This window comes from Sceloporus undulatus, chromosome 6, assembly GCF_019175285.1.
Source record: "Sceloporus undulatus isolate JIND9_A2432 ecotype Alabama chromosome 6, SceUnd_v1.1, whole genome shotgun sequence".
Classification (NCBI taxonomy): Eukaryota; Metazoa; Chordata; class Lepidosauria; order Squamata; family Phrynosomatidae; genus Sceloporus; species Sceloporus undulatus.
Window position 1 is genome coordinate 30721360 of NC_056527.1, and position 22061 is coordinate 30743420.

General features: G+C 39.4%; 1 protein-coding gene and 1 long non-coding RNA gene across 3 annotated transcripts in view; both read right to left on the reverse strand.

Annotated features, from left to right (window-relative positions):
• CDK6 (cyclin dependent kinase 6) overlaps positions 1-11014 on the reverse strand; it is a 102947-nt gene extending 91933 nt beyond the window's left edge. For both annotated transcript variants that reach the window (XM_042477040.1, XM_042477041.1), the window contains exon 1: positions 10713-11014. In XM_042477040.1, coding sequence (XP_042332974.1) covers positions 10713-10945 — 233 coding nt within the window. In that variant the 5' untranslated portion in view covers positions 10946-11014. The remainder of the gene's footprint in view (positions 1-10712) is intronic.
• On the reverse strand, positions 11015-21604 carry LOC121935473. Its single transcript, XR_006104798.1, has 3 exons — positions 21496-21604; positions 14486-14539; positions 11015-11180 (listed from the first exon to the last, which is right to left on the reverse strand). It is a non-coding gene; the product is annotated as an uncharacterized LOC121935473 (long non-coding RNA).
• Between the last annotated feature and the right edge of the window lie 457 nt (positions 21605-22061).

Here is a 22061-nt window from a genome sequence, read left to right on the forward strand (position 1 = left end):
TTCATCAGACAAAGAGGTTAAAAATCATACAGGAGAAACAAATCATTATTATGATATTAATCACAAGTGTGGATTTTATCAAGATGTGGCTGATCTCAGTACAGGTGATATTGGAGGGACATTCATGTAGGCAGGTCCCTCTTCCTTCTGGCCATGTGGGTACTCCAGGCAATTAAAAAATAAGTTCCATTAGCAAGAAAAAAAGAGATGCTCCTTTGGGATCCAAGTTGCCTCTGTCATTTGTGAAGCTACAAGCTCCTTTGTTAGGCAGAGAGCACTGAATTTCTAAAGAAGCCCTCCATTTTTTTTTCATTAGGAAACATTTTTTAGGCAATGTTAAGGTAAAACATGCTAAATATAGTCCTTTTTTTAAAAGAAAAATGTGTAATCTTTGTTTCTCAAACTATGCCATTCAAGAACTACTAAGTGGTATGATGGAAATAGGAACCTGTCCATTGGATGTGACTATTAATTGGCTACTGGCCAAGAATACCAACAAAAAGCAGACAGTTTGAAGTATGTGTACACACACACACACACACATGCAGAGCCTTGCACCAGCTCACATATGCCTTTAGTGCTGAATAGTTGTTTACTTGGAGAAATGTTGTTCTAAATGTTGTTATTCACATATGTAATGGGTTGGATTCCGACATGATAATGGTAGGGTAGACTCACTGAAATCAATAGGCCATGTTTTTTTAAAGTCATGCCTAACTTAAGTCCACTTGATTTCAGTGGGTCTATTCTAAGCATGACTTATGGACTGAACAGAGGGCCCTTTTATGCTGAAGTCTGGGTGACTTCAGAGCACTGTGTTTTGATGCTGCACATCCAGAAATTGCCTTGGCTGGTGCTCTGGCTGTGCATCATTCATATGCTGCATCCCTCTTAAAGCCAGCTTTGGGCTTCAGCGGGTAGGAAAAGCCGGCTTTTTGCTTGCTGAAAATAGCAGATGTTTGCCACTCCTATTTCGGCTAGCTTCAAGGCAGACTGGGGCCATGGTATGTGGTTGCCAGAGCCCCAATCTGTCTTCAGGGCCATCTGTTTTGGCCCTAAGTCTGGATTCAACCTATGTGGTTATATGTGGTTTTTATTCAATCCCATTGATATGTCATTCTACCGTTTTTATGGCAAACACATTGCAAGTTGAGAACTGTAGCACTTAATTGACAAGCATTTGAATTTTGACCATATGAAGATCTCTTCCCTAAAAGTTTTTCTCATAGGAAAATTGAAAACCACACAACACTGTTCTCCATGGAAACTGACCAAACATTTTTCTATAAATAACAAATGTTTTTCAGCTTAAATGTATAGCACATTTTAGAATAATACCAATGGTTACTTAACTGAAACATTATTACGAACATAATATGGAACATTATTGTCTGAATAAACTGGCATAAGAATGATTTCTTTGGGATTAGGAAAAACTCTGCTTATTAATTATAGATTATTTCCTATGCCCACATCCAAGCTGCTTTAAAACCACTTGTTCATCACAGCCTCAAGATGCAAAGATCTCATGTACACAATATAAACTACATCACACATAACTTTTGCTGACAAATCAAGACTTTAAAAAAATAATAAAAAATAATTATGTTTCATTTAATTCTAATAAAAGCTCACTTCTAATTCAGGAAACACTGCACTTTAAAAATTATTTAATCATATAGTTTGACAGAGTTTATTATACTTAGTGGTGCAAAATTTATTATAAACATGAATATTAATGTGCACATTTAAAAAAAATTACTGTAATGACTCCATTATAGATGTACTGTAGTCATATTTTGAGTGGTCCCATTGAAATCAATGGGATTAAAGTGAGTCACAACTTCTCAGAGTATGACTAAATCTGGAAGTGAACTGCTAGAAATACCATTAAACTAAAATACAATTTTCTGTCACTTCTAAGTAATATTTATTCATCCAATGTTGGCTATTGCTGGGAATGCTATCTTGAGTCTAGCTCTCACAAACAAATGATATACTGTATTTGGACTCTGCTACTTTAAAAGCTGCAGGTGGGAACTCCCATGGAGGAATGCTCTCTCACAAAGAAATCTTCCAATGTGTACAAAACCAGCATATCATGGGGAAGATGAGACTGAAAACCTTCCCCTTTGTTTTTATGTAGAACAATGACAGACCAAGATCTGAGCAAGGAAAGCACCTTGCCCTGCCAGTGACAGATGTGCTGCCCTGGACCATGGACTAAAATGATTGCTCTTGCCTATTTTGTATCATCTGTACCACCACCATCACTGTGAAATGACACATACAACTTTTGCTATAACTTGCAAGAGCTAGACCTTGGTTTAATGTGTAAGACAGCTGTTGAGCCTGATTGCATCCTTCTTGACATTAAATGTTGAGCACTAATGACTCTGAAAGAACACATGTTAATTAAATGACTTGTTGAGGGCAGATCTGTCTAGGAACAGGATAGGAATCTTGCAACCCTCCAGATGCTGGTGGACTACAATTCCAAGCACGTTTGGCAATACAGTACTGGATAGGGCTGCTGGGAATTGCAGTCCAACAACATCTGGAGGGCTGCATGTTTTCTAGCCCCGATTTAGGAGTTAAATATAAAAGTAATGTTGAATCAGGACAAAGAGCCATCTAGTCCCAAAATCTGTTCACACAGTGGTCAACCAGTTGCCTATGGGGAACCTGCCAGCAGGATCGGGGTACAACAGCAACTTGAAGTTCACATCATCAACTGATATATAGAAGTATAATGGAATACACACCCACCCGCCTGCCCACAGAGACACCTTAACTAGTAAGCCATTGATGACCCCATATCCATGAATTATGTTGTTGTTTGTTGTTGTTGTGTGCCTTCAAGTTGTTTCCAACTTATGGTGGACCTGTCATGGGGTTTTCTCGGTAAGATTTGTTCAGAGATGTTTGCCATTTGAGGCCAAGAACTTGTGATTGCCCAGTGGGTTTCATGGCCAAGCTGGGAATCAAACTCTGGTCTCCAGAGTCATAGTCCAACATTCAAACCACTATGCCACTCTCTCTCTTGACTAATAAGCCATTAATGGCTCCCTCTCCATGAGAGTGTGCATGTGTGTGCGTGCGTGTGTGTTTGTGTTTGTCCATCTTGACTAGTAAGCCATTGATGGCCCCCCTTCATGAATTAAACTAGTTTTCTTTTAGAGCTGCCTAAGTCAGCAACCAGAACAACATCTTCTGGCAGTAAATTCCACAACTTAACTCTGTATTGTGTAAAGACGTGCTTCATTTTATTTCTGCTGAATTTTCCACCATTTAGTTTCAGTGGATGACCCCGTGTTTTAGTATCACGAGAGAGGCAGACAATCTTCTCCTTGATCTACTGTCTCCACACCCTGAATAATTCCATACACTTGCATCATGTCTTCACTTAATCACCTTTTTTTCTCAGCTAAACAGTATCACAAGTTTTAAGTTGGGGTAATGTGTTGTGTTCCCACCTTCTCCTGTTCTAAATACAGTGGATAAACTTAGAAAAGGAGAGGGGAAAAACACCCAGTTATTATGAATATTGTGAATATTGCTGCGGGGTGTTAGAAAAAAGATATGCACAATTATTTCCTATTAAAACCGGGAGGATTTACAGTAATGCACATTTAACTGTACATTGAAATCCCACATATACCAATAAGAGTTAGGTACAGTATCTTAACTAGAAAGGATCAAGAAAGAATGCAGCAAGGCAGTCTTAAAACTGATCCCACATCTCCGGTGGAGTTAAGGAGCTTGTCTAAACAAACTAAAATGGGAGGATGCAAACTTTGGATGGGATTCACAGGCTAGATAATGCGTTCCCTGACTCTGAGAGTAGTATCTTCTTTACAAGCATGAATTGTTTTAGTGATCAGACGTAAATCTGATTGATCTTAATCGATTATTAGAAGGAACATGCTGTGAAGAGGAAATGATAATGGGAATGTCACAAACTTGTGGAAATATGTTTAGGTGCCATCGGCAAGTCACACTCTCTCAGGCTTAGAGGATGGCAATAGCAACCCCCTACCCCTCAAGAAACCTTAGGGTCACCATGGGTCGGAAATGTCTTAAAGGCATACAACAACAATAAATGAAAGAAGGCATAGGTAACTTGTAGGCACTGGTACAAATTCTCAGTTTACACTTGTTAAGAGCCAAAAATAAATTAAAATAAAATAAACACAGAGGATGGTAGCTTTCTCTGGCTATAACTCATTAGTGCATCAGCACATATTCTGCAAGCATAAAGTCCCAGGTTCAAATACCTGACATTTCCTGCTTGGGTCAGAAAAGATGCCTATCTATAACTCTTAAAGAGCCACTGCCAGTCAATGAAGTAGAGACAATACTGAGCTTGGCACACTTAAATCTCTGATTTAATATAAGGAAGCTTCCCATGAATTTTTGTTACCCTTGTAGGGCCAGTAAGTATTAAAGTGATTAAATGGCTTAGATTAATATAGTTAAATGGGGCACATGAGGATAAAGTTAATTCAACAATAAATCTTTTACATGCTCTTGGCCAATAAATTAAGATAGCTGAGTTGGAATATTTTTTTTATTCAATAAGAATACTGCCATAAACAGGCATTTCACCGGCTCAGTGGAATTCTCTTTATACTGTAAACTGCTTCCTAACAATTACGTAGATAATGGGAGAGAAGTTGTGCTATTATAGCCCTATTTGGATGAACAGAACTAGAAGCTTGGCAGGACCAAAGACCTTCATCACATTGTTACTCCTACTTTCTAGGATAGGGATGGGGCCATGTGGCCCACCATGGGCCCTTTCACACTGTATTTTTCTAGTACAGTGGTCTCACTTTAACTGCTATGGCTTCACCCCATTGGAATCCTGGGAGTTGCAGTCTGAGGATGGGCATCTAGAGTTCTCAGCCGGAGAGCTCTAGGGCACTAAACACAAACCCCAAACCCTCCAAACAATGCAGTTATGGCAATTAAAGTGGAAATGTAGTGCTATAAGTGTGTGAAAGGGCCTCAGACAGTGCTGTTCTAAATCTCCCATGATCTCTCACCCTTGACTATGCTAGGACTGCAGTCCAACAATATCTGGAAGTCCACACTTTTTTCTACTTCTGCTTTAGATCCATCCATTGCAGTATGGAAGAAGACATGTGTGCTTTCAAAATGCACAGGATCATATAAAGAGGTGTTTGGGATCAAACCTGACAGTGTAACCTCTCTTTTGGTCTGATAAGGAATTGTGGCAGACATCAATTTGCCCGTGCTTTAGGGAGCAGTAGCCATAAGGAATTCAAAGCTGAACATCTGCACAGGCAGGGATAACAAAATCCACCATAGTAACAATTAACTTTTTTTAAAAAAAAGCCACAAAATGAAGACATTAGTTAGAAGATAATTAAAGAGAGACAAAAAAACCTGCCACTTCATAAGAAATATATTGTACTTCTCCAAATGAAGAAACAAAATGCTAACAAGAAATTTAATTATCCAAAAACTAAAAGACAGAAAATAATCACAAAGGATACTAACATGAGCATTACTTTCCTTATTTATTTTGAGTATCTTTACCATGATCTTTATCAGAGGGTACTTCTAAAGTACCACTCAACTATAAGTCAGAAAGCACACAACAAAGCATAATATCAGGATACAGGAGTTTTGTCTACATATGTACCTGCAACATGGACAAGAAATGAAAAGATTACAAGACTGTCCCAGATGTTTTACTGCCTGAGGTAGAGCAGCCAATGGCACTCCCCAGTCACCCAAGTCAAAACACGTAGTGCTCAAGTCTAGCCAAAACTATTTTGGTACATGGGACAGAAAATTCCACATGCAACTCTCAACAACTGTACAAAATATAATACAAGTAAAGTAGAAAACCAACAATTTGCTTCCCTTTAATGACACTCAAGACATTTTGCCTGATGTGGCCGCCTCACGCTGCCTAGTGGTCGAGCTGGCCCTTAACACTGAATAGCCATTGTTCATGTATATTTTCAGGGATTCTATTTTCCCTTCAGGGGAAAGTTACTTTTTAAAAGAAAAATATGAAGTAAAGGCATTGAAACATATAAAAAGTAGATAAGAACAGAGCATACAAAGTTACGGTAGTTGTTTTGTTACTCCTTACAGTTTTCAAAAAATAAGCCATACCTCTCATTTGATTATTTTAAAAGTTAATTCATTATAATGTTTCTAGGAATGTCATTAAACTTGAAAACTACTTGTAGAAGTGCGTCTTACTACTGTATGTTCTTAAACTTTGGAAACTGTAAACTGTTGCTCTTTATATCAGTATGCAAACTTTGCTCTAAACTGTTTTCCTGAATTTCAAAAATTAACTTTGATACATTACCCCCACAAAGTACAGGTATCAATAATACTTGTAACTTATTACTTATGAGCTATGTGTAGGAACTACACTACTATTAATGCTTCCACTATAGTTGGGTTCCACATTTCAGGGAACATTATTTGTCACATTACATCTTGCAGTGGCTGATTCATGATTTGGAGGTGAAACTGATTTTTCCAAAATGAATGCCCTGGGAGTTAACAAACAACAAAAAAGAAACGGAATGATGTGTTGTTGTTTTTCCAAAAGAAATTGTGCACTGAGTGCCTTTGTGAGGCTTGGAAATCATTGCTTCCATCACACATAGCTAATTTTACTGGAAATAGCTACATATAGCAGAATGTTGGGCAGCTTCCTTAGCAACAGCAACAGAGTTCCAACTACTGCAATCTAGTGAGGGTTTTGTGTATTCAAAGTTTATGAGAGCTGACTCCTCAAAATACTTATGAAGCCATGCTTAAGAAAAAAAGCAATTCCAACAACTGAAGGGCAGTGTGGATTACAAAAGTCCATGTGCCTTATCTGCATAAAGAGAACCCTGATGAAAGAAATGCTATCCAAATTATGGTTTTTTTTAATGTAATGCAAATTACATGTTTTGTTATGATCTACAGTCCAATCAAACAAATTACTATCTATCCATAACATAATCATTTTGTTTCAAATGCTTTACTTCTTAATCATATTCTATAAATGCAGATTCCTGTACATATAAACTGATAGATGGAGCTGAATGCAACAACTATAATCAAAAGAAGAATTTTTACAGATGCATTACAGCAGGAAATACTCCTAATTTTACACACAGGAATTTCCTGAATCCAATATGTCATTTATTCCTGGCAAAGTCTCTCCTTTGTCTATGCATACTTCATGTTTTCCGCAAGCAGAGCAGCAGTAACTTACATAACTCAAGAACATATTTGTGCCAGATTTATCTACTGTGCACAATAAAGGCTAATTAAGCATTTCATATTTGCATTTCAACTTTGGGCTGGATACACTAAATTTATCTTACCAAATGTATCTGAAGTGCTGGCACTCTTGAAAACAATAAATAGTTAGGATGTGCTTATGCAGTAAGTATGCCTAATACTTTATGGAAGAGACTTAACTTTGACTGATTTTTAGTAGGGGAAAGGTGAAACACAGAATACAGTATTCATAAAGGGACCATTATTTCCAAGAGAGTTTTAAATGTTTTAAACTAAAGTTTCTGTTGTAAATGTAGCTAGTGTTAGTTCAGCAGTGTAATTCCACTAGTAACCTTGAATTTTGCACATATACAGACTATTCACACATGTGTCCAGGAAGAATATAAGAAAGGACTTCGCAGAAGGTCCAGTCCCTGGCATTCCCAGTTTAGTTTCATGTAGCAGACAGGAAGGAAAATTTCTGCCTGAGACTCTGGGGAGCCACTGCTGGGTCGGACTAGACAATATTGCACAAATAGTTAGTAGAAATGGGTTAATGTACTTAGTTAATTATCAATAAACTAAACAATCCAATTGAATTACTTTTCTATCAGGAAGGGAGAAAATGTAACTACAGTATTTCATTTATGCAAAGGGATCTTGCATCACCTCTGAGACTAACTGAAAAGTAGCGGTTGGTATCATGAGCTTTTGTAAACTTTGGCCTAGTGCCTCGGATGCGTCTGGACTGCAAATGCATCTGAGGAAGTAGGCTCAACTCTATGCCAACCTCTGTCTTTCAGTTAGTCTCAAAGGTGCTGCAAGATCCCTTTGCATACTGATTTTCCAAACTAACACAGATATGTCTTTGAATTATATTTCGTTTCTGCTAAATTGGCATTTAACTTAAAGCTTAAACTAAAACAATTATAAAAAGAAGTCGACTATTATCTTTAATTTATTGCAACCCCTTTTCCTGCCTTGAACAAGGGGGACAAGGTGACAGCTGCACAAATTTTAGAAAATCCAGTTTCTCATCCAATCTTTCAGAATCCTTTTTTTCATCCTTTATAATCCCATCTTCTTACTTCTACTGTTTCTTTCCCTTACTGATTTCAATATATCCCAGCTGAAATCTCAAGTTTAAAACTTACAAATTCAATTTCTAAGTACAAATGAGGCACCTATATGCAATCTGCTGTACAAAACAGGAGGGTACCCAAATGCAGAGAAAACCATCTCCTTTTCAAGTTACCCCTATTAGGATTGCCTGAGTAAGAAATAGAATTGGCTCCTGTACCTTTAAGGGCTGTGTAAAAGGGAATTTCAGCTGGTTACTTGGTTGTGTGACAAGCAACACCTGCTAAAATTTCCTCTTGCATGCAGTTATTAAAGGTACAGGAGCCTTCTCCAGTTTTTAGTCTTACTACCCTAACCCCTACCTACATGTTGGTTTCAAATGTTAGGATTAATCTAATCTACTTTAAGCATGAATAAAAATAAACAAAGATTTCCTACAGGAATTTGCATTTGAAATGGTTTGAATTTTCTGACCTAGTCACTAATTCTAAGGGACTACCAAAAGGTAAGGAGCAGTCCCCCCCCCCCAAAAAAAAACCTCAAGTAAAACAATTTGAGGCTTTGTAACGAACAATCTGAAAAATGTGAAATGTGTTGACTCTCTATGGAGAGTCTCACATTTAAGAATGAATGTTTGTCCTATCAAATGTGAACAAAAGTCTCATAGGAATTCAGATAAGGGAATATTACTGATTCTCAGCAAATGGCTGCTTTTCTTGTTGTCCTAAGTAAATAAAAATCACTTGAAAAAGTCAATGGGACCTTACTCTCAGGTAAGTAAGATTGTAGTCTTGTTTATCTGAGTGGTTTCCAAAATAGACAAGATTTACTACTAATTAATTATATACTTGCAGATATTGCTGGGAAGTTTTCAGTTAAACTCCCAGCCTGACTCCAAATTCTACTATGATTCCTGGTATTATGTACAGGCAAGATCTCTTATGATTAATCACCATGCAAACTGGAACCTCACATTATCACATATCTAATGTGTTACTCATCTAAAGACATGTATGATTAAACTACTGGGACTACACCCATGAAAGTGGTCAATGAATCTTCACTATCACCATTAGTAAGAATACAACAAGCAAAAAAGGGGAGATTTGAACACACAAGATTATGCTGTTGCTGACAGCCATGAACTGTTTTAAACCATTGGTATACTGTCATATATGGAAACATTAATAATGAAAAATAGTCATTTCTGTTTCTTGACTTCTGTCCTTAGTCATGATGTTCCAGCTTTCAGGATCATGCAGAACAGAAAATGGGTCTGCCTTTGTGGGCTATCAACTATTACACTGCCTGGTAAAATACAATTAAGTCTACAATCCTATACAATTCCACTTACTGGGGGAAGGGGTCCAATTATATTCAATAGCCCATTATTTTCCCTGAGCAGGCCTGTAAATTTCACACCAAATGGCAGCATATTTTTCTGTTTTACTTCACAATTGTGATTCAACATACCTGAGTGGACACCACCAATATGGCCTTAAAAATCAGATTGAAACACTGTTGAATTCATAATAATGTGTACCACCATTCTGATAGTTTAGGCTTATTCAATAATATTTTTGTTTATCCACATCTGTTCCTTCTGATCTCAATGAAATCCAAGTCTAATCACCTTCTGTAAACATTTGTATCAAACACAGTTTGCTGGATTTAAGATTACAGTTAAAAGAAATTTCAGGCATTGTGGCGATATTAACATTCACTTCCTTGAATCTTGTGGAAGGGGGTGTTTTAAAAAGCAACATGCCTTGGATCATTCTCTCCCCACAGTACTAGTGCCTTTCAGAGCTGTTGGATCCCACACTCCATCATCCTTACCCTAGTATTGTGTGCTTGGTGATGATGATGGGTGTTGTAGTCCAATACACCAGGAGAGCTGCCAGGTTGAGGAAGTTTGTTCCAAACCAAATTCTAAGTCTACAAAGTTGCATAGAGTGCTTATAACCATGTTAATAAACATCTAGCAGGGCTAAAAGAATAGCCTCAGTTGTACTGGGCACTGCTTGTACCCAGGACAAAAGAACTTCATTCTTCCTTTTTGTATTGAAGAAAATCAGGGCATACAGATGGCTTCATGCCCATCCACCCAAATACTTAAGTCACACACCTATGCCTCTGGAGATGGATGTTTGAATGCGTGGGAGGATGAGCTGAAGAAAAGATGGGTTAGGCTGGCAGGCAAGGCATTTGCTTCAGCACACTTCAAGCTCATTCCATTCTAGTGTGCAGTCAGTCTACATATACAGTACAAGCTTGATGTTCAGAACATCCAAAGTTTCTTAACTCAGTCAATATAACCGAGATGGAACCCATTTGACATATGCCCTGCCCTCCTTCCTCACCTGACCACGTTGGGGTGCTCAAATGTCTCCAGATGCCTCAAGACAGCCACCTCACGGATGGTGGAAAGCGGCATTCCCTCCTCACTTGTCTGCACCCGCACCCTCTTCAAGGCTACGAAGCGTCCGCCGTTCTTCAAGTCCCGCGCCTTGAACACCTTTCCATAGGCTCCTTCGCCAATCTCAGCTACACATTCATATTGTTGGTCAGGTAGGGCCATGTTGTCCTTATCCATGGTGATACTACTTTCCTTCTTTCCCAATTCCTTCTGCAGTGTGACAGGTGCTATGGCTGTCGTCTTTACTGCTCCTGAACACTGCGTCCAGAGGTTTGAACAGATGGGCCTGCCAGCGGGGCTTTTTCTTCCACCTTTCTGGAATTTGAATAATGTCCCCAGCCAGCCTCTTGCTTACCCAGTGGCAGTTATCTCATAGTCTTTGGGATCATTGTCTTTGTAAAGCTGATTAAATCTAAGGGACCAAAATGAAAAAACAAAACAGAGCATCATTCATATTAGATGTATCACTCCATTGGCTTCCATCATAGAATATTTTGTCATTAAACACTCAATTCTAAATCCAAATTGCTGAATTCAAAATGATTAAATAAATGGGTAGGCTCACTAATCAAAGGGAACTAAACGGCCTTTAGGGCTGAAGGGCGGGATATAAATACCGTAAATAAATAAATAAATAAATATAAGCTTGGTAAATCAGTACAGATGTCAGATTACTTAATTCAATTTATCAACTCTGGTTGAACTGGATTAAGGCCTTAATTTATATATTTAGTTAGCACCTTCAGTAGCAATGGCTTGCACTCTTTTCAGTGAAATGAATGTTACATGCTACAATGCCAGTGTTGCTGTTGTTACTTATATTATATCCACCTTTTCCCAAAGACATCAACATATATACTTTTCACCCCCTTCCTATTTTATACACACAATGACTCTGAGCTAATTAAACAGGAAAACAGTGATTGACACAAAGTTCCCCAATAAATTTCAAGGATGAGCTGGAATTTGAATCTGTGTCTGACACTCTAACCACTGAAGCACGCTGGTTGAGTTCACTTGGGGAAAAACCCTCATTGATGTTGTGTGGAGCTCTATGAATGCAAAGGAGATGATCAAAGAACACATGTAAAAGCCTCCACTGGAAATCAGTGAAATAATACGGATCACGGGTCTATATAGAGCAGGATATTGATGCTCTGTGTCCTCTGATGCAAATTCTGAATGTTTGTGGTTGAACTTTATCATGAAAATAAAGCACCCAATGTGCATTCTGTTAACGTATTTATAATAATTTATCTTGATTGCAGGAAAAGAAAATTAGTCTCTATACTTTGTGTTTACTATATATACTCGACTATAAGTCAACCTCATGTATAAGTCAAGGGCAGGTTTTGGGGGCAAAATTGTGGATTTTGATATGACCCTTGTATAAGTTCAGGGTAAAACTTAAGGGCATGTAACAAAGGATGTAAATGATGAAGCAAAGGAAAACAATGCCAAAGAACCTACAAAATTATGGCAGGCATAACTGTTTTAGCTCACACTAAACATTGGATGGAAAGGAGAGTAGAGGGAGGTCAGTGCTTCTAAGACAGATTGCACTCATGCCTTTCACCAAGGGATGGTTCCCTTTTTAATAAGAGTCAAAGTATAATATTTACATTTGACCAGTGGATAAGTCGACCTAGGTTTTTGGGGTCAGTTTTTTGACTAAAATTTCTAGACTTATGCATGAGTATACTGTATACAGTACCTCATTTTACTGTCACAGAAAGAAACGTCATAGCCTTAAAAGAGCAATTGAACACAAAAATTAACAATTACCATAATGACATGACAATTAAAATAGTACCAGATTAAAATTTAAAACAAAACAGACTGAAAACCAAATGCAGTATATCAAAGACATGCTGAAACAAACAAGTCTTCAATAGACTTGTTTGTTTCTAAAAAAAAAAAAAAAAAGCCTAAACTAAAAACTAAAATGATGGATCTCTACAAGCATTATTTTGTGTTATTTTGAAATGGCCTAAGGGCTAATCAATAAACATTTCTTCTTCTACACAAGATGCTTATTTCCACAGCAACAGTGCCATCACTGAAAAGTTCCTGTCTCACATGGTATTATTACTATTACTACTATATTTATTTACAACCCCTCTTTCCCCCCATCTGGGACTCAAGGTGGCTTATCCCTATTGCCTCATGGCCAGAAGGAGGAGGAGTCTGTCTGCAAAAGATATCCTCCCCATCATAACATCTTTACTAAGGACTGAAACAACATGCAGGTATCTGACTAACATCTCCAAACTAAGGTATCACTGTTGGATTTTTGTTTGTATTTGCTAAATGGCCAACACAGCTACCCCTGAAAGTTAAAACAGTTACAGTAAAAAAAATCACATCATTCAAAAGTTAAAAATATAACTAAATTTATCAATATAATTAAAAATAGTTATAAGCATGACAGTTAAGAAGAAAAACAACAAATGTAAGCAATACGGAACATTAGGAAAACAATACGGCACTTTCTACCTGCACAGTCAGCCCTGAAAGGCCTGCTGAAACAAAAATGTCTTCACCAGCATAGAGAAGGAATGCAAGGAGGGCACCAATCTAATCTCTCTAGAATAGAAGTTCCCGAACCTGGAGAAGCCACTGAAAGGGTACCTGCCATTCTAATGTCAAGCAAGTATTGGGACTTTATTTACAAGGATGGGAGCGGTGATTATTATTATTATTATTATTATTAACCTTTATTTATGAAGCGCTGTAAATTTACACAGCGCTGTACATGTGGTAGACAGGCAAAGGAGTGTCTTTCCCTGATGACAGACAGCACTGACCACTCTTGTCTTGTTTCTGTTTTTCACATAATACCACCTTTTCTTTTCTTTTTTTACAAATTGTTCTTTGGGATGTACTGGGGGGATAGTTTATACAAAAGGTAATATTAAGATTGTAAATGTTCAAGCTAAGGACAGGTTTCTGCACTTGCCTTAAACCAATGGGTGTGTGAAATGAGTACAGCATTACCTGAACAGCAAAAAACCAACCAACCAACCAAAAAATATTCCTCATTTCTGAATGGTCAGAAAAAGGGATCAAATGCTAATTTTGGATTTATGCAATAAACCTGCACTTCTAAGGACCCTTGGAGAATTAATCCCACTGGATCAGGAGATGTTACACGTGATCAAACATGTATTGATTGCTCTCCATGAAGATACTGGAAACACTAAGGGTCTGCTTTAACACGATACAGACATATTTACTTTGGCCCAAAACAGACGGGCCAAAAGTGCCAGCTACAGGCCGATCCAAGGGCATGGTATTCAGATGACACATGCTCCCAGATCAGGTTGAAGCTCCGCTGAGGCTGCCTAAGTTGGTCCAAACTCAGCCTAAAAAGGAGGGCCAAAAAACTGTTCCTTGCTGGTGGTCAGTTGCAGAGCATGGTGGTGGGCAGCCTTGGGACTACAGCATCTGGTCATCACAGTCCTGTGCTTCTCAGCGTGCGCCTGTGGCTGCAGTGACCAGAGGCCACTCCAAGCTGCTCCTCTGCTCCTCCATGTAACTCTTTTAAATTTTAAAAAATTGAAGTGCTTTACAAAATAAACTAACATCAATAAATAACATTGTTTAGAAATAGAGGTTGGAATGAAATGTAATATAACTGTCTTATTTAGCTAAACCTGGTTTGTTTTAAAGGCTATATTTTAAAGTAATGCTATACCAAAAATTGATACTACATACCCAGCAAGCTTCAGGTTTGTGTAGTTGCCCTTCCTCAATTATCTTTCTGTACATCTGCAAAGAAATGATTGTCAAAGTGTCTAATCAAGGACAATTTGTTGTTACTTTTAAAGATGGTTTGTACAAACAATCTAAATTCAACCATGGTAGATAATTAAAATACTATAATAGTAAATAAAATCCTTAGCCTTTATTAGCAGAGTTGAAAAGGATCCAATATATGAATAGTTCAGAAAACAGGGTGAGGATCATATCAACAATAAAAGATCAACTGCATGATTGAAAAAATATGCAGACCTGCCATCCAAGAACAGTGAGTAGCAAATTCATCCTTAAAGTAACAAATAGTGACAAGTATCACAAAGGTTGTTTACATCAAGATCACTGATCATAAACTTTCCTGCACACTCACTAATGATCAACCAGAGTAGAACCAACTCTTAATCATAAACTGGTACTCTTACATGTATCATGACTACCCGCCAGAAGCAATTTTGACAGAATATTTATATTTGCTTCTAATGTAACAAATAACGTAAAAGAAAACTGACAAGAAATGACAACAGACAGTATTTTACTGACAAATTAAATATGAGGAAGATAGGGCACAAACAGACAGGTCAAAATAAAGCTGCAGGTCATGTTTGGAGGTATGCTGTTTAAATGACACAGGCATCAAGAGGGCGTAAGCCGTGCTAAAGCCACGCTCCAGTCCTAAGGACGGGAGCGTGGCTTTGGCGCAGCTTCTCGCTCTCTGTGTCTTGTTTGTTCTTTTAACTGATGTGCTTTAACTAATGTGTATTTTCGGTCTGTTGTTTCCTAACTCAAGCCATAGGGAGAGGCAGGTAAGAATAAAATAATAACAAACAATAATAATAATGTATTTCCTACCTCCTGGACCCTCATTCCACTTATCTTATCTTCCCCATTCTACTTTCTTCACTAGAAAGCAAGCACCCATGATTTCCAAGTTGCAAGGAGGATCTTCCTTCCTTCCAATCCAGCTATCACTTCCTACATGTAAACAGTATAATCAACAATCACTGCCATCACTTATCTTTGAGTAATTCTATGGCCAACCAAAATGGCCAGTACTGAGAGCTATCGCCCATCCACATACGTATGGATGGAGCCACATTAGGTGAAGGCTGCCTTAATACAGAGTGTACGCTACAGAATGATTGAGGAGAATATTGGGTAAATATCCCATCTGGCTACCAGTATGGCATTACTCCTTATCAGTGACCATATTCACCTCCTTTTCACATATCCGTTTGTGGTAGGGATAACTACATCTTCAGAAAACCACACTGCATCTCTGTAAGGTTAACATTTTTTATGCTTATGAATGTTTGTGATAACGTTAGTGGTATAACCTCCAATAGTCTTATACCTAGTGTTGCAACAGCTCAATGGCAAAGAAGACATTGACTTTGGGAAAATGAAACACCACAGACAGGATGCAATTGCCAGTGTGCTGTCTACTCAAAGACAGAAAGAGTTGGTAGTAAAAAAATTAAGCAAGAAGCCAAACAACAGCAACAAGAAAATACCTACAAGTTGTTTAGGAGGTGTTTATTGGTCATTTTCATTATATCTCTCCTCAACATAATGTCCAGATGTTAATGACTGACTCCAAATCATTCTCTCATTTGAAGGATGGTTTATTATGTGTTCTTGGTCCTATACATCCTGCTACATTCCTAGTATCAGTGCCCCATCTGCAGAACAAGAAGGCAGTGCCTATGTTTGTTCTCCCTTATTCTAAGTACTATTTCCCAATATACCATAATAACACCCTTTCATCAAGCCAGTCTAGATCCTTCCTAATAGCTCCCACACAAGACACAAACCTGGCTTGCATACCTAAACATCCCTTTTAAACCATGAATCGTAGGCAGCATATCAATGAAAAACCATACATCAGGCAAAGTGAAATTGAATGCTGGCATATTCCTCCTAAAGCCATTCAAAAAAAAAAAGAAGAGGTTAGGGAGGAATGCTTGAATCCAGCACTTTATATGTGCTCTTTTAGCTGTGGCACATATTACTAAATATGGTTTAATATTGTACATGAACAGCAGTTTCTGTATTTCTGGCCTCAGAACTCAACCAGCCATTTTTAGTGCATAGTTAGCAATTGTATCCTTTTTTCTTTTTCTTTTTACTGTAGCATCAGGTGAAGCAGACTTTTACTTACTTTCATCAGAAATAATCCAGTTTGCTATCACTTTTACTGTCATGGCACATGCTATGGAATTCTGGGAACTGTATTTTGTGAGACTTTAGCCTTCCCTGTCAGAAAGCTCTGGTGCCAAAACAAGCTACAGTCCCCAGAATTCTTACCATTGAGCTTGGCAGTTAAAGTGCTGTCAAACTGGATTATTTCTGCAGTGTGGATGCAGTTTAGAAAAACATTTCGATCTTTCATAGCTTATTCCTGCAAAAAGGCATGTGTGTTAATTTTCACTAGGAGTATGATTCAGGAGAAAAGGGTAAACCTCTTCCTCAGACCTTTTAATTTTAAAAAACCACACATACAACATATGGTTTATATGCCATTAAAATAGCCGCTTCTTAGAACTCAAATTCATTAAAACTTCTGTAACCTGGGAAATAGTTCTTATTTTGATATCCTCTGCTAATGTAAACAATCCCTTTTTTGCTTTATACCAGCCATAATAGTCTAAACCAATCCCATTGATCTGGCAGCCACTATCCTGAGTCTCATTCACACAACTGTCAGAACTTAGAAAAGATACAGAATTGCACCAGCTTACTACCATTGTGAATGCTCGCTTGGGTATTCAGGGAGGTTTATCAAAAAAGTAACTTTCCCACCACTGCCACAGCACAAGATAAGTTAATTTGTAAAATATGGACCCAAAAACTATAATTAACATCAGCAATGGCTATAACACATAGAAGCACTCTTCTAAATCTCCAGTGTATGTAAGATATATTATCTTCACACTGAGCAGCAGCTTCACTTCCTATTCTTAGTACTGCTATAAATAAAAATGCTGCATCCTTCCTAGAGTTGGATGATCTAAAGATGGTAGTGCATGTGCGGTGGTAACCCAAAGACTAGATATTTGCAATGTGTTGTATGTTGGGGCTACCTCTGTACCAAGTTTGAAACTTCAATTATTCAAAACATTGCAACTAGATTGGTTACTGGAGTGATCATATCACACCAATATAAAAATAATTTCTCTGGCTGCCAATTAGTTTCCCAGGCAAGGTAACAAAGTGATGGCTATAACCTTTAAAACCCAACATGGTTTGGGTCCAGGTTACCTAATGAATTGCCTCCTCCCAATAATCAGCCAATACACTCAAGGTCCTTGGCAGATATTTACTGCAGTCCACCAACACTAGGTTGGCAACAGTCATCAGAATTACTTTTTCTTCAGCTGGCCCCTAAACTGTGGAAGGACCTGTGGAAGAGATTCAACAGCTATACAAACTATCTGATTTAAACAGCATTAAAGACCAGGCAGTTTATTCCAGAGATTTTTTAATTGTGAATTTAAAGGATGAATTTTTAAATGTGAATTGTTTAAATATGTGTACACTGGGTCTTGGCATCTGCTGGGGTTTGTTTGAGGACTCCCCCTGGATACCAAAATCCATGGATGCTCAAGTCCCATAAACACAATGGGGTAGTAAAATGGTATCCCTTATATAAAAATGGCAAGATCAAGGCTGGCTTTTTGGTTACATAGTTTTAAAAAATATTTTAAAGCCGTGGATGTTTGAATTGGGTGATAAAAAAAACATGGATAGGGAGGGCTGACTGTACATCTAATCTGTCCTTTTAAATGATGTGTGAATGTGTGTTTGGGTGCCTTGAAGTCATTTCTGACCTATGGCAATCCTAAAGTGAGCCTATCATGGTGTTTCTTGGCATGTTTCTTCAGAGAGAGTGCCATTCCACTAAGTTATTTTTATATTAGTGTTGTTGTGGTTGTATGCCTTCAAGTTGTTTCCAACTTATGGTGACCCTAAGGAGACCTTAATGGGATTAATATTTATGCTTTTATTTATATCCAACCTTTTTAAAAATCCACCCTTTCAGTCAAGGCTAGTCATATAGATTGGCATGAAGCTCCTCAGGTCCAAATGAAAGCCCTCAGTGTGAAGCAAAGTGCCCATAAGAGCCTGAAAACCCAAATGTTGCAACAGGTGAAATGTGGGGGGGGGAGGGGATTCCATGTGCAAAGCACCCCATATCCACCAGAAAACCCAAATCTGACAGCTGGGTCAAATGTGAAGGTGTGGGGAGAAGAGGCAAAGGTAGTCCATATTCACTAGAAAATCCAAATGGCTAAGTGGGTGAAATGTGAAGTGGGAGAGAAAAGGGGACTCTCCATGCAAAGGCACCCCATACCCACCAGAAACCACATGGGCAAATAGGTGGACTGTGGTATGTGGGGGGGGGGGAGGATAGGCAACTCATGTGCAAGGTACCCCATATACCACAAGAAAACCCACATATGGCAAGTGGGTGAAAGTTGAGGAGGGAGAAATGGAACTGGTTTGTTTTTGTTTTAAAGAGTTTTAAACTTTAATTTTTAATAATGTAATGTTTTAATTGTTGTTTTTTTTAACTTAATTTGCGTGTTTTATAGGGTTTTAACTGAGACTGTTTTAGATTTGTAAGCTGCCTTGAGTCCCTGTGCTGAAAGGAAGTGGGATATAAATAAACATAACAGCATCATCAGCAACAACAACAACAAAGGCACCTCATATCCCCCAGAAACCCCCATGTGGCAAATGGGTGAAATGTGTGGGGGGAAGAAAAGGCAAAGGACCCCATATCCACAAGAAAACCCACATTGTGACAAGTATATGAAAAGTGAGGGGGGGGCTCCATGTGCAAAGATACCTCATACCCACCAGAAAACCCACATGTGGCAAACGTATGAAAAGTGAGGGGGGGGGGGAAGAAGGGACTCCATGGGCAAAGGAACCCATATCCAGCAAAAAGCCCACATGTGGCAAGTAGGTGAAGTGTGAGGGGGGGTAGAAAAGAGCGCCACATGCAAAGGCACCTGAAAACTCAAGTGTGGCAAGTAGGAATGTGAGGGGGGTGAAAAGCGAATCTTCAGGTAAAGGCACCTCATACCCCCCAGAAAACCCAAATGTGTCAAGTGGGTGAAGGTGTGTGTGGAAGAAAGATGGACTCTCCGGGCAAAGGCACCCCATAGGCACATGGGCAAGTGGTGAATGTGAGGTGAGGGGGGGGTGATGGGAGAAGAGGCCACTGCGGGTGCCCCAGAGAGACTGGTCGAAGGAAGCCTGGATCTGAGGGAAGGACGCCCAGCCAATGGGAACGCCAGGATGGGTTTGGGGGGGGACTTGCTGGGCCTGTGGAGGTCGCCCCCCACCGTCCAGGCGGCCTCGACTTGTGGGGGTCCAAGGCAGGAGGAGAGGAGGAGGGATGGGGCTGAGTGTGGGGGGTCCCCAGAAGGCAACCAGGGAACCCCAGTGCAAACAGCAAACAGAGCCCCCCTCCTTAAAAAAAGACACACACACACACACAGAGACAACCCACGGGGGCTTCAGAGTCGCACGTGGAGCTGAGGGTGGAAAATAACCAGTCAATAAAGGGCACATTGTGGGGGCAGGGAAGAGAAGGTGTCTTTTGGAGAAGGAAGTTCCTTCAGCCCCCCTTCTTTTTCCCCACCCCCCAATTCGAAGGACTTTACATTCAAGGTCCCCCCCCCCCCCACACACCAAGTCACAAGAATAACGCATGCACTGGGCTGAAGGCAATGGGCACGACTAGGGTGGGCGCACCCCCCTTTCTCTCCCCTTCTATCCCCCCAACCCCACATTCTTCCCTTCCTAAAGTCCAAGCGGCGGGAAGCATTTCCACAAGAACAGAAGGAGAGAATCTCTCCAGAAATAATAATAATAATAATAATAATAATAATAAAATAAATAATAATAATATAATAATACCCCCACATCTTCCCAGCAGGCACATGGGAAGCATTTTCCACAAGAACACAGATCAGGATAAATCTCTCCAGAATAATAATAATAATAATAATAATAATAAATAATAATAATATATATGCCCCACATTTTTCTCTTTCTAAATCCAACAGGCAAAATAACGTAATAATAATATAAAATAAAATAATAATATAAACCCAACACGACAAGCATTTCCCACAAAGACAACGAAGCGGAGGGAATCTCTCCAGAAAGGACATACTCAATCATAGCAACAAAGATAATTGATGATGATGATATAGATATAACCCCACTCACACTCACAAACACATACTCAGACACTGTGGTATTCCCCAGGAAGCATAGCCAGGACCACCCCAATGCAACTCCCCTATAGGGCATGCATGCAATTGGGGTGGAAGGGGGCAGGCACAGTAACAATGCCTTCACCCCCCCACCACCACCACTACATCCCCCATCATCCCCTGCTCAGGAGAACACGAGGAATGTCTGGAAGGTGGAGGAGGGAGGGTTAGAGGGGTAAATATGGAAACTGAATAAAAATAAATGCCCCCAAAAAGAGGATTGATGTAAAAGGGGAATAAATACTGGAAACTTAATAGAATTAAATGCCTCATAAGGGGGGGGTAATAAAAAGGGGGTAAATACTGGAAATATAAACAAAATAAATGCCTCAAAGGAGGGGGGGTTGCTGTAAAAGGGGTTAAATACTGGAAATAATAGAAATAAATGCCTCAAAAGGTGGTTGACATAAAAGGAGGTAAATACTAGAGACTGGGGGTTGATGTAAAAGGGGGTAAATACTGGAAGCTTAATAGAAATAAATGCTCAAAGGGGGGTTGATGTAAAAAGGGGGGTAAATAACTAAATAAAAATACCAAAGTGGGGGTCATACATGTTCTCCTACCCCAACCCCAACCCCCTAAATACCCCCTATCCCACCCCCATTTGGATCCCTTAAAAGCCCCAGAAGAAAGCCTAGAGGAGGAGCACATGGGCAGCACTTTCTCTCCCAAAAGTACCTGGTCGCTTTTGCGGCTCTCGAGGTGCCCCTCCCCTCCTCCTCGGTCTTCAGAGGAAAGCCAGGGATCTCCGCACAGAGAGAGAGAGAGAGAGAGAGAGAGAGAGAGAGGAGAGAGAGAGGTTGTTGCTGCGGCTTATAATAGTAGCTGCTGCTATATATATATATATATATATTATATTTATTATTATGGGAGAGAAAATGGAGGAGGAGAGAGGGTGGTGAGAAAAGATCATATAATAAAGCAAGCCCCTTCTTTAAAAACCAGGGGGGGGGAGGAGGAAGGCTAGAAGAGGGGGTGTGGAAGCAAAGGAAGAGGGGAGACAGGGGTGCTTGCTTATATATATATATTATTATAGATATATGAAAGCAATGATGAACCCTGTGGCCCTGGGCTTGAGGCTGGGGGGGGAGGGCTCACATGGTGGTGGCCCCAGGAAAGGGGCTGAGGAGCCCGGAGGAAGAGGGAGCTACTGGGGCCACACAGGTAGAGGCAGCCCGGGCAGAAGAAGAAGAAGAAGAAAAGAAGGAGCTGCTCCTCTGGGGCTCGGCTGGCCGGCCTTGCAT